At 42.3% G+C, this 14,199-nt stretch overlaps 1 protein-coding gene across 5 annotated transcripts in view; it reads left to right on the top strand.

Moving 5' to 3' along the window:
* The window catches only part of stxbp5a (syntaxin binding protein 5a (tomosyn)), a 222,239-nt gene that overhangs the window by 85,199 nt on the left and 122,841 nt on the right, over nucleotides 1-14,199 (top strand). For all 5 annotated transcript variants that reach the window (XM_038805189.1, XM_038805151.1, XM_038805169.1 and 2 more), the window contains exon 6: nucleotides 3,357-3,420. In XM_038805189.1, the coding sequence (XP_038661117.1) occupies nucleotides 3,357-3,420 (64 nt within the window). The remainder of the gene's footprint in view (nucleotides 1-3,356; nucleotides 3,421-14,199) is intronic.

Genomic DNA, 14,199 nt, shown 5'->3' on the forward strand with positions numbered 1-14,199 from the left:
CATCAATAAGGAAGCTTTAATTGATATTTGAATGTCGGTCTGCATTATTTTTGTAAATTAGCCTCCCTAATTGTATATTTATTAAAGATTTTTTTAAAGTTTTAATTGAAGGAACCATGCAATTTGTCAAATACACATTGGACAAACTGTTTGATGTGGTTCAGGAAGCTTTCATACACAGATCTTTACCATATCATTGCTTGCAGATGAAGGAATGCCTCAACGTATTCAAAGTGTTTGAAACTAGTTAGTGTGTTTCCAAGATGGAGAGGAATGGTGCTCTTGAAAATTGATGTTTTAATTGGCAGCTGAAATTGAGACACCTATCTTATTTTCTTTGTTCTGATCAAGCTAAGGATTTTGCAAGTGCATTTCGGGAAGGCTGACGCCAATTTTTTTCCAGCCCTATTGACACTAATGAGTGAGATGGGGCCAGGGTAGCTATGAGGAAGGCTAGCAGTGAATTACATGTAAAGTCATAGTCAGAAACCTTGTTCCCATTCCAATTTAACATTAAGTGCAGAAAGTGGAAAGTGCATATGCTATTCTCTGTACATCCAGAGAGGAATAGTTAAAGTTTGTGTATCACTGCAAATCTTTTGTTTGACCTTTCCCCTGTCCACTTAACTATTCACCACTAAATCGGTTTGATTGATAGGAGTAAGGCATTGGGATCCTTTAACCTGTTCTGCTAACTAATTAGATCATGAAAGATTTGTATCTCAATTCCATTCCTGTCTTGTTTCCATAACGCAATAGTTCAGCGAATGATGTATCTGCCTTATGTTGCTGAATATTGGGCCTTTGTTCAGAAGCTCAGCTCGGTGGCAGTATTTTTTTTTAATGACTGGAGTTAAACCTGGCCAAAGTTTGGTTGCGCAAGTCATGCCAATTAGCCGACTTCTTTGAGAAGTAATCAGGAAGGCTATTGGGAGATTAAGTAAATTTAAAAATTATACTAACAGGTTCAGCATCTGACCAACGTGTGTGGTCAGATTTATTTTTGAAACTGGATTAGTCCATGCCAGCTATGTGAATTGGTATTATCGTGGACTAATAAATGGTCTGATTTTATGTTTCCTCATTAAAGATACTTTTTACTGAGTGCCCTTTAATCCCCAATATAAACTTCAATGATGTAAGAATAGGAGAAGGCCCTTCAGCTCCTTTTGATCAAAACCTCAATTTCATTGACTTGTTTTGTTTCCATATCCCTTGATACCCTTACCGAATAAAAGTCAAGCCTCAGTCAACAGGGCTATGTGCAAAAACATTTCGCAGGCAAGCCTAATTTTAAATAGCCAATTAATTTTTTTCTAAGTCGTGGCACATTTCTTGTCAGATAATAAATGCTTTTAGCTAAACACATTGGTTCGAAAGAAGGAAAATGCTGACCGAGAGAAGTGAAAGATTACTTAGTTGGTTTTGTGGAGTGTTTTTAGGTGTGGCACAGTGGATTATCACTTATGTCCTGCATCTCCCTGTCTCAAACTTTGCAATTGGGGTTCCAACCCTTGTGTCGCATTAAAATGTTCATTGTCACATTTATGAATGACTTAGAATCGCTACAGTGGAGAAGGAAGTCATTTGGCTCATCAAGTCTGCACGAACCCTGCACCCTACCTAGGCCCACGCCCCTTTCCTATCCCCTTAACCCAGTAGATCCACGTAACCTTTTTTGGACACTAAGGGGCAATTTAGCATGCCCAATCCACCTAACCATCTTTGGACTGTGGGTGGAAACTGGAAAACCCGGAGGAAACCCACGCAGACACTGAGAGAATGTGCAAACTCCACACCGACAGTCACCCAAGGTCGGAATTGGACCCGGGTCCCTGGTGCTGTGAGGCAGCAGAGATAGCCACTGTGCCACCCTTCTGGTTATGTGCATTGACCTCTCTGCATCCTTTGACACCACTGACCACACTATGTTCCTCCGCCTCCATTGCCTACCATAGTGAAACTGTCCTTACTTGATTTCTATATTACCTATCTGATCTTAGCCATAAAATCTCAACCAATGGATCCATCCAAACCTCCTCCACTTCATCTGCATATTTTGCTTTGACCACATCATCCAAAGACATGGCATGAGCTTCCATCTATATCTCAATGAAATCCAATTGTTTGCCCTTGCCATCAACTCCACCCTCCTCCCTGTTTAATTCCTCAGACCGAAGAGGACCTTTTGCAACCTGTTTTGTCACTGAACTGAGCTTCCAATTTCATATCCTCTCCATCACAAAGACAACCTCTACCCCTACCTGAGTCCATTTGCCACTGAAATCCTCATCCATGCTGTAATTACATGGAGGCTTGTTTACACCTCTCTGACTCCTTATCCTCTACTCTCCATGAACTCCAGTTTGTCCAAACTCATTTGCCGATATCCTATCCTATATCAAACCGCTATTAACCCCATCTTTCTGACCTACATTGGCTGGTGTTCCCCAGATTCCACATGTTTAAGATTGCCATCCTTTTTCAAATATCATCACAGCCATGCTTCTCAGCTTTGCACTCTTCTCCCAAGCTAAAATACTCCCTTTCCCTCAATGACTCTGACTCCAGTCTCTTGTGCATTCCTCCTCCTTTTGCCCAAAACGTCTCAGATCGAAGATTTGGAATTCCCTCTCTAAACATCTATACTCCCTCGCTACCTTAATGTCTCCTTTCAAACTGACCTCTTCAGCAAAGCTTTTGGGGTTACCCCTCCTAACTTCTTCCTCACTGTCCTTTTCCCTTTTAGTTATTCAAAAAATATCACCAAATACTTCTGTTTTTAATGTGCTACATAAGGGAAGGTTGTTCTCTGCAATTAAGGTTTGTGCGGTTGGCACTCAATCACATACATGGCTGTTCTGAATGCTGCCTGGCTGATCTGTCTGTTGTCCATTATGTTGATTGGATGACTGATCAGTTGGCTTATGTCTACTCTTATTTCATCGCTGGTTCTTTTTAATCTTGCATTAGGTTAGTTGACTGGTTTTGAATAAATTAAAATCTTAAAATCTAATTGTATTCCCATTGGCATTAAAATTGAGGTGGAAATTGTGCCCTGTAGTTATCGTGATGTTCCTGTCAAAAATAGTCAAATCTGCAATTATGGGATGAGTAGGATAAGGATGTTTAATGTATGCCACATAATTTAGTTTATTTCAGAACAGTAATGGCAGCTGAATAAATGAATAATTGGGTGGCATTTAGCCTGATAAACCAGCTGAATTACGTTATTGTAAATGGTTGTTGTCTGTTCATGTTGTAATCTATTAACCATGTTTTATACTGCTTGAAAGCTTTGCCCAAGCATGTTTTTTCCCCTATCTTTTATAGCTAAATTAATGTTTTAATTGCAGATCATCAAAAACTCACCCAGGACTGATTGTCCACATCAGTGACAACCCCATGGATGAAGGCAAGGTATATGTGACTCGTATAATGGGTAACTGCTTAAATTTAGCCCCAATGGCAAAGTAAAGAGAAAAAATTGTTGTGGAAGTTGACGATTTTCGGGGACTATACCTTTTATCCTGAAGTTATTGAACAACCTACCCTAGTTCCTGTCCAGCCCCTACAGTTCTTGGGCTATATTCTAACCAAAACAAATCCTTTATGTATTGGGAATATATTTATTTTCATTGAAATGATTCTATTAAGTTTACATTCCCTGTACTGTATAGTTTGCTCTGGAAGTTCATGGCTCTTGATGTAATGTTTTACATTTTTATTTAGAACATAGAACAGTACAGCACAGAACAGGCCCTTCAGCCCTCGATGTTGTGCCGAGCCATGATCACCCTACTCAAACCCACGTATCCACCCTATACCCGTAACCCAATAACCCCCCCCCCCCCATTAACCTTACTTTTTAGGACACTACGGGCAATTTAGCATGGCCAATCCACCTAACCCGCACATCTTTGGACTGTGGGAGGAAACCGGAGCACCCGGAGGAAACCCACGCACACACGGGGAGGACGTGCAGACTCCGCACAGACAGTGACCCAGCCGGGAATTGAACCTGGGACCCTGGAGCTGTGAAGCATTTATGCTAACCACCATGCTACCGTGCTGCCCTAACCCTAATTTAGCTCATTGTTTCAGAAACAAATGTCCTATTACTAAAAATAGCATGAGTACTGCCTCATTTATACTTGCATCTTGCATACCTGATTCAATTTTTTAAAACCCATGATCTTTCTATCTATATCAGTTACAAATGTGTGCACCCCTTGAGACATTCTTGCAAAAGCATTGTGCTTTTGCTCCACGTTACCATTTCTAAGATTTTGGGTCTTGTGTTAGCGATGCTGTTGAGTTTTGAACAAACAGCTCCTTTTGTACGAATCCGCAAACGTCTTCCAATGTTTTCTGTTAAATCACATGCCTAAAAAGCTGGCCAAACTTTCATGAAACTAGAATGCGGTAGAACAGAATTGGTAAAATGCAAATGACAAATAGCGTGCCATTTTTTTTCTTGGTTGTGAAGGCTATACCTCAACACCCCAGGGCAGCACGGTAGCACAGTGGTTAGCACTGTTGCTTCAAAGTGCTAGGGACCTGGGTTCGATTCTAGCTTGGGTCACTGTCTGTGCGGAGTTTGCATGCTCTGCCAGTGTCTGAGGGGGTTTCTGGGTGCTCCAACTTCCTCCCACAAGTCCCAAAAGACGTGCTTGTTCAGTGAATTGGGCATTCTGAATTCTCCCTCTGTGTACTTAAACAGCCGCCGGAGTGTGGCAACTAGGGGGTTTTCACAGTAACTTAATTGCAGTGTTAATATAAGCCTACTTGTGACTCTAATAAAGATCATCATAATGATAATCCATAAACATCTTGCATTTATATAGCACCTTTTGTGTTTTGTGCTTCACAGGATGTTATCCAACAATATTTGACACTGCCATCCACTGAGGAGGATATTAGAACTAGGAACCAAAAATCTGTTTGGAGAGAGAAATGTTAAGGATTTTCTTTGAGGAGAGAGGGGGAGGGATGTTTAAAGAGGGAATTCCAGAGATTGGGGTCTAAACAGCTGAAATCATGGCTGCCAGGAGCAGAGTGATAAAAAATCGGGAGAACTGGAATTGGAACTCTAATGCACAGAGATAGAAAGTGAGGAGGAAGTACCTTCTGAGCAAGACTTCCTATTAGGCTCCCTTTTCAGTTCTTCAACACTGAAAATATTGACACAACACCTGAAATTGGGGCAATCTACCTCTTAAGAAAGACTCCTATAGAAGTTCAGACTATCAGATGCTGACTTTCACAAGTAACCTGTTGAGCTTGGAATTGGCATTCCAGTGATGTCTTTGTGAGATTTCAGGCAGCAGTACAACACGTGTGAGAGCACTGGATGCAATAAAGATTCAAAGCCATCTGTAGCCAACATGCATATGGCAGAAGTGTGCCCATGATTACGTGCCAGTCACTCTTTATTGTCATAGATGCACGAGTCTTTTGGCACAGTTCCTGCATATTACTTGTACCACCTGCAAATCCAGCCCAATGTAGGTATCCATTTGATGTATAAATTACTGGTTGTAAGACTTATGAAGAGATGGCAAAAATAATTGTGTGCAGGGTGGTGCTGGTGTGGATAGGCTGAAATTTGTTGAATCGGCTGAGAGCTGCAATTTAAGAATTCAATGTGACATTGCAGAGGTGCCATTGTTTGAACAGCAGATTAAATCAATGTCTTGTCTGCTTGTTTTGTGACACTTTGAAGAAAAGTGGCAAGATCTCCTGGTGTCTATGCCGACAAATGTCCTTGCATCACCACCAAAAACAAATTAACTGGCCATTTGTTAATTTACTGTTTGTAGGTTTGTGCGCAAATTGGCTGTTATTTTTACATGCGCTTCCAAATTAAGTAAACAATTAATTGTAAAATACTTTAATGTCTGCTGGATGTGAATGGTGCCATATAACTGCGAACTCTTTGTCTTATTTTCTCTTTGCAATGCAAGTCTTGCACAATCTTATCAATTTCTCCAGGTCCAGGATGTGGGAGAATTTTATCTTCCTCCCTGAAATCTCATGCATCTATGTCACCAGTACTGCTGCTTTGTTTCCTATGGCTTTTTTTGCCCCTTCATATCTTTCATTAGCCAGCCAACCTAGTCATTATGGAGTTTAATTAAATAATAACATGCCTCTTAATTAATAGAACGTAGAAAGTCATTGGCAAGTGATTTGAAAAAAGCTAAAAGAAGTCATCCTCATCAGCCCAAAACATTCCTGGCGAGGCACAACGTGGCCTCACTTGACCTAACACAAATCTAATCTAATTTTGGCCTGGCTAGATCTGTGACTCGAATGCCCAAAAATATCTCAACTCCGTGTGACCATGAAAATGTCTTACTCCAACTTCGAAAATATCCTGGTGCTCAGTGCCTCGTCTTTGGAAGTTCAGTTGAGGGGTCTGGGTCCTGGATGGTACCAGGAGAAAGGAGCCTCTGAAGTTTGCCAGCTGTATATTCTAAGCCAATGGAATATTTCCTTAATTTGTTTTCCCTTTCCCACTCAGCTACATGAAGTATAATGTTTTTGAACTGACAATATAAGCAGAACTCAGCTGACTGCAATTAGCCTCGTCTTTATAAAATGTTCACCAGAAAGGCTTCACAATTTGCTTTCAATGGGTTCTTGTTTGACGATAAGGGGAAGCAAAGGAACTGATTATAACAAAATAAAATATCCTATTAACTAAAATATTCTGCTAAATATTTTTGAATTCCAATTAAAACTGCTTATTAATACTTATTGTGTATGTGTGTCTCATTTGCAATTTGCAAATTTACACAGTTCATCACTTTTGGCTGAGAATTCCCTCTGTGACTTACTTTTAAGACATTTGAAAAAACTCGAAACAAATTCAGATATCTTGTTCCACCACATGCCTACATTTGGTACACTGTACATGCTCGGACTTCCTTCAACCAGTAGATTCAAATCTGGGTGAGAAGATTAGACCATCTGAGCCACGTAATTCATTGTTATTCTGAAATATATTTTAAAACATCTTCCCTTTTTAATATCTTAATTAATCTCTGTTTACAAGTAAGTCGGAAGAAAATAATGGGCATTTTTGTGTTTTAAGCTATTTTAAATTTCTATGTTAAATTGCATTTAATACAGTCCGCATCGGTCAGATGGAAGAAAAAAGATTTTATGTGGAACAAATTCTGTTTTGCATGAGATCGTTGGACCAAAAATATGTGGGCCTTAGTTCTTTTTAATCTACCTGTCGAACTTTCTGGAATTGTGCCTGCAGTGAGTCAGATTACACTTATGATGACTCTCTTTTCGTGCACTGTTCTGGAAATGTTTAGAGAGTTCTGATAGATATATTAAATTGAAACCTGGTAAGTTCAAGTAACAAGTTAGAAACCACGTGGAATTTGTATTTTCTTACAGAGATGCTGAATATTTTATGATTGCTTCACAATTGCAGAAAGAGTTGATTTTCTGGAGGCAGAAAATGTAAATTAGCAAGAAGCGTGCTGTCAACCTTCCTAGATTCACACCTAATATGCAACTGTTCAATTCTTCAATGCATTTTAAGTCACTTCCCACTCTTGATAAATTGGAAGTCAGGGCTGAGTGTCAAATGTGAGAAAAATGATCTAGTCAGGTGTGATAGAATAAATTTGACACGGTTGGAATAAATTTTGTATAGGTGAGTGTGACTGGAAATCATTACTGTGCACACAGACTTTTGAGTTATTGAGGCCAGAGCATATGCAGCGTGTAAAAGTCCCAAAGTATATCATGATAGCACAACTGGATCTCTGGCCCCCGTGTCAGTCTCTCCCTGGGTAACCCTCTTCGTGTTTCCTTGAGTCTCTTTCCCCCCACTGCCCCCCTCTCCTTGTTCCTGTCTGATTTCTGTAGCCCCTAGACATCCCTCCGACCCCCCCCCCCCCCCCCCCCCCCCCCCCCCCCCCCCCCACCCATCCATTATTGGCTTCAAACAGTCCTGGAACAGGCTGACGAATAGCCCCCATGCTTTATGGAAGTCATCGTCTGACCCTCGGTTGGTGTATTTGATCTTCTCCAGGTGGTGAAATTCCGACAGGTCTGCCAGTCAGTCTGAAGCTGTGGGTGGTGCTGCTGTTCGCCAGCCGAGCAGGATTCTTTGGCGGGCAATTAAGGAAGTAAATGTAGGCCATCAGTTCTCTTCCCCATATGAAGTTCTGGCTGGTCCGATACCCTGAAGACTGCCATTCCTGGGCACGGCTCCACCCTCACCACCATAACCGTGGCCATCGCCTTGAAGAAGGTTGCCGAAAACCCGACAAAGTGAGTCAGTACTGTCCCGCGCAAACATTGTCCATGTCCATCACTTCTTTCTTTCTCTGCTTCGTCCTCAACGCTGACTTGTCTGCCCCTTGTCCAGGCCATTCGTATGCACAAACTTATCTGCCACTGCCAGGGTGTTTAAATAATGTTCCTTACTTTGGGATGTCACCCAGAGCCTGGATGGGAAGAGTTTCCCAAATTTTACTCCATTTTTGTACAGGGCTGATTTCACGTGGTTGAACTTGGCCCTGCGCTTTGCCAGGTTTTCCCCAATGTCCTGGTACACCCGTATTCTGTGTCCTTCCCAACTACTCGCCTTTGTCTGCCTTGTCCAACGCAGGATCTTCTGATCCTGGCATCTGTGTAGTTTGACGATTATCGCCCTTGGCTGCTCTCCGGCTTTGGGCTTCGGTCGGAGTGACTTGTGAGTGCCCTGTCGAAGCTGTCCCTCCTGACTAAGTTGCCCAGCATCTGGGCCACATAGTCTGCCGGGTCCCTTCCCTCGATCCCCTCTGGCAGGCTGACGATTTGGATGTTTTGGTGCCGAGACCGTTGTTTGTGTCGTCGGTCTCCCTTTCTCGGGGGTGGATGGGGACCCCTTGCCTCGTGGGTCAGCCGACTCACTCGCTTGCTGTTCCTGACCTTTTCCTCCAATTCTACCTTCTCTGTGGCCTCGAGTTCCCATTCGCTGGCATTCTGTACCTCTCCTCTTCCTTATTTGTGGGTAAAAGGAATCCGGATCTTCTGGCTAAATTCGTTCAAAAGTGCATATTTTATTGTATTCCGGAGGAGAACCATCTGATGTGCGACTGCCCAGTACATCCCTGTCACTGTAAGTCCCCAGCAGCATACTTAAGACTGGCGGAGGTGATATCCGGCTACGTAAACATTAAAAATCTTTTTTGGGGGTATTTCTGCTGGGCAAAGCAGAGCAGGAGTACTTTCTCCCTATCTCCTCAAGGAGTGCTTAGGTCTCCCATTCTGCCTCTTTCAATTAGTGTTCTGCTAAATTTCTTCTCATGCCTGCTTGTGCAGTTCGTCAATCTGAGCAGGAGTCAGTGAATGTGGCCGTGTTATTAAAATCAACAGGCAGGCAATATTCCTGACCTGTCCTTTCTGGGTTCCTCTATAACCTATTCTGATTAACATAGAGGCCAATTAGGGCAGCACGGTAGCATAGTGGTTAGCACAAATGTTTCACAGCTCCAGGGTCCCAGGTTCGATTCCCGGCTTGGGTCACTGTCTGTGTGGAGTCTGCACGTCCTCCCCGTGTGTGCGTGGGTTTCCTCCGGGTGCTCCTGTTTCCTCCCACAGTCCAAAGATGTGCAGGTTAGGTGGATTGGCCATGCTAAATTGCCCTTAGTGTCCAAAATTGCCCTTTGTGTTGGGTGGGGTTACTGGATTATGGGGATAGGGTGGAGGTATGGGCTTGGGTAGAGTGCTCTTTCCAAGAGCCGGCGCAGACTTGATGGGCTATGAAATGTATCCATTTGTTACTTTCAGAAAGCCAATAGATAGATTTCAAATCTATATTCCCTAGTAGATAGATTTCAAACATGTATTTATGTCGAGCTAATATGGAGGATTATTGTTTTGGAGTTAGAGAGAAGCAAGATGATTCAAAGCGCTTGAACTGTTGTACATATTTTCATCTACACAAGTGAATACCAAAACAATCCTTTGTTTCAAGATAAACCTCCATAAAAAGTTGTAGTAAAGGAAGTAAAACCAGAAAATACAGAAGTATTTGTGGAGAGAGTGGGTAGCTAATGTTTCGAGTCTGATGGCTTTCTCAGTCATCCAGTCATTAGATCCCTTCGCTCTCCATAGAAACAAATGACAAAACACCAATACTTAGAGAAACACGTCTTGTACACAGTCCATCAAAAACTCTGTCACGGGACTTTCAATTCCTCTGGGAGCAATGTAGCTCAACTGGCAATGGCTCAACTATCGAGGTAGATTCTGCTGCAATTATCGCACGCTGACGTTCCTCTGGAATCTGTGTCTCTCTTCAGTTCCAGTGGGAGTAGCACTTTGGCTTGATACGGGCTGATCAGCCACTTATACTACTTTCGGGCAGAACTGGATCAGGCAGTAGCAATGGCTCTCGGGATGGCTCCCATCTTCTCAAATGTTCCACGTGCATCTCCAGTAACTTGTCTTCTACTTGCACCTCATATGATAGTGGCCCCATTCTGGCCACCACAACTCTAGGAACACAATCTTGACCACTTCCAAACTTTTTAACAAAGACTGGGTCATCTGTGTCAAATGCCCTCTATATTTTCGAAGAATCATGGTTCCTCTTTTGACAATTCCACCTTCTCTTCACCCTCCCAGCCAAATTCAGAACAAGAGGCTTAATCTGGTCCCGAAGTGAAGGCTAGTGCCAAGTTGGCTGGAGCTATTCCCGTCATCGTATGCTGGGTGATTCTGTAAGTCAACAGAAAACCTGCCATTTTAGTCTCCAATGGAGCAGGTGTTTGTTTTTTTTTCATGCCAGCCTTGAATATTTGGACAGAAGGTTCAACTAATGGATTTGATGATGGGTGAAATGGTGCTTTACTCATGTGTTTAATGCCATTGATGGCGAAGAACCTTTGGAATTTGGCACTAGGAAACCCTGTGCTACTGTCTGAAACTACACCTCTGGCACACCATGAGTTGCAAAGCATTGATGCAACATCTCAAGTGGGATGTTGTAGACCTCATTTTGAAAATATCAATCCATTATGAATAGACATCTACCAACAACAGCAACATTGTGCCCATAAATGGGCCAACATAATCAATGTAAACTCTTACCCATGGCTGACCTGGCCATTTCCAAGGATGTAAAGAAGCAGTGGCAGGTAACTTCTGTTGTAATTGGCACTGGTCATTCTGTTTTACCATCTGTTCTATGTCAGCTTCAATTTACACCTCCCTAACATTTTCATATTTGATGCTCCCAGATGGGAACTATGCATCTCTGCTGGTAACAACTATCTTCCTGGTTTTGGGATGACCACTATAGAGCCTGAGGATGCCACCATCCTCTCACCTAAACTCATCCTTTCTGAGCTGATGTGGCTTCATCTCTTCAGAAGCCTCCATCTTTTGCCAACATGCAATTTGCAATACATGAACCTATCTTTGACAACAAAGGGCCCCTTTTAGTCCAGTATTTGAATTGCCATGTTGTAACAGGCAAGATATCCATAAAGTTTGAGGGCCATCATAATCTCTTGCTGTCTAGGGGAGGCCCGGGGGGGGGGGGGGGGGGGGGGGGGGGGGTTGCTTTCAGGTAATGGCAGCTGACTTTTGGTGTCTACATTGACTATGTGAATACCTGATCAGTGCTTTAAAGTATACTTATAGGCTGCTAGGAATAACAGGGTGGCAGAGTGGTTAGCACTGCTGCATCAGCTCCAGAGACACGGGTTCAATTCCGACTTCAGGGTGACTGTGTGGAGTTTGCACTTTCTCCCCGTGTCTGCGTGGGTTTCCTCAATGTGCTCTGGTTTCCTCCCACAGGCCAAAAATGTGCAGGTTAGGTAAATTGACCCTTTGTGTCCAAAACGTTAGGTGGGATTCCGGGGGTAGGGTGGAGGCATGAGCTTAATCTTAAATAGGGTGCTTCTCCAGGGACCAGTGCAGGCTAAATGGGCCGAGTGGTCTCTTTCTGCACTGTAGGAATTTTATGATTTTGTAACACCCACTGCTGAATTTGAGCTCAAACTACTGGAGGTCCTGCCTTGTAGTCTTTGAAAAATCCTTAAAATGGCTTATGATCTGTAATAATGGTGAAGTAGTGCCTGTATACATATTGGTGAAGCTTCTTAATGCCATGAATGATGGCCAGGCCTTCCTTTTCTACTGTGGATATCCCGTTCTCCATCAGATAAAGTTCTTAACTTATAATCTCCACAAATTCTAATTATCTTGTCTGGTTTAACTACCAATATGATGGGTGCGGCCTACTCAGTAAATTATATGAATATAATGATGCCCAAATCTTCCAATCGCCGCAATTCTGTTTTAAGTTTTTTCTTCTAACGCATAATTCCTTGCCGAAATGAACCTTTGTATAGCTTCTGGATCTACATTGATTTTAGTTTATAATCTTTTAATCTTTCCAATACTTCAAGGAATACTTCTTGATACTTCATTTAGACCTCATCCAGGCCACCTCCGTTTAATCTTAAAGAGCGCTAGTCAGTTTAATTTTATCTCCTGGAGCCAATCAAGCTTGGTCCCTGGCCTGACACTACAATCAGTGAAAGCTGTGCTGACTGCTGTTCGTAACTCACAGGGGTTGTAGTTGTTCCTACTATCTTTGTAATCTCTCTGGTGTAAGTGGCTAACTTTGCTGTAGTGTTCAGGAACTTTAGGAGTTGAACTCCTTTCAGATACCTGTAGGTACATAAGCTTAGAACACTAGCTGATTCCCCTGTATCACCTCCATTTTGGCCGTTTACTATCATTACTACTTAGATGGGGGCTACCTTGTCCTCTTCTAAATTGTTTAAAACATACATTATATCTTCCCACTAGACAGTCCTCCATGTTATTTACCGGTGCTTGATTACTTGCTCTGTTTCCACCAAGCTGCTCCTTTGTGCTTCTGCATTTGTGCCTTAGATGGCCCCTCGTCTTGCACCCATAACAATTGGCTCCTTTGAATTTACACACTTTTGGGGTGTGGCTTCCCCAACACCAAACGCATTCTGTTACTCCTAGGCTGCTTAATTCTTCAGTATTTAGTGATTCTTCCCACTTCTATGGTCTACTCATTGCCTGATCTTGATCCCTCGCTTCTGGTGCCATTACTACTCACGGTTTCCCACCCTAACTGGTGGACTTCAAAGCTTTGTTCGCCTTGTAACTCTTGGCTGTCCTTTTCAGCGTTCTCTATTACTGTGGCCATTTCTTTTCTTTCATAAATTTAGAGTACCCAATTCATTTTTTCCAATTAAAGGGCAATTTAGTGTGGCCAATCCACCTACCCTGTACATCTTTGGGTTGTGGGGGCGAAACCTGATGTCCCTTCGCTAGTTCCACTAGTTCTCTCTGTCGATGATTGGTGTCGGGTGCCTCTGGAAATATTAAACTATAAATCAGATCATAAATTTGGGTCCTGCATTTTCTTTCTATCCTCTTTCTCTTCTACCCCACCCTGCTGATCTCCATTCCATTATCCTGAAAAATACTCCTGCTGTTTTGTATACTGAACCTAATACTCAGTAGTTAGGTGGAAGGTTTCTCGCTTCCTGAAGAAAGGCATGCTTATTCTCTCTTCAGGTTTCACGCGATCTGGCTCACGTTGCTGTTTTTCAATGACTCGCTTGTTGAATTCCTTGCTGCTAACAAAGTCACTCTGAATTACCACATCATTAGTGTAATAAGGGAGGATTGGCGACCACCAGTCAGTATGTATAACGAATTATAATGTTTTTTATTTATGAACTGTATTTACACAGTCTTTCACTGCGTTGTCACTACCAGCTTTAGGATCTACTCTGGCTGCAAAAGCCAGTGCTCTGCACTGAGACCCTTGTGCTCGATTCCCACTGGGTGATGGGGTCACATGACTCCCTGAAAGAAGCCTGTTGCTACAAGAGTTTTCTTCTGTTTATTTTACAAATCATTTGATTACAACCTAGAGCATGAACTTAAGAACATATTGCTTTTAAGTTTGAGCTAGTGTGATTAAGTTTTTAATTTCAGAAAACAATTCTACTAGAGGGAAAGACGAGCTGTGTTGGACTACTGAACTGCTGTGCTTTTTATTTATCTTTGCAAAATGTGTATATATAAAAATTAGCTGTGAGAATTAAGAACACAATTTTTCATGCAGTGAAATTTTAAAACCATGCAAATCATAAATACACCAAGTTTTATCCAAGCTAATAA

The sequence above is a fragment of the Scyliorhinus canicula genome, chromosome 1 (genome assembly GCF_902713615.1).
Source record: "Scyliorhinus canicula chromosome 1, sScyCan1.1, whole genome shotgun sequence".
Classification (NCBI taxonomy): Eukaryota; Metazoa; Chordata; class Chondrichthyes; order Carcharhiniformes; family Scyliorhinidae; genus Scyliorhinus; species Scyliorhinus canicula.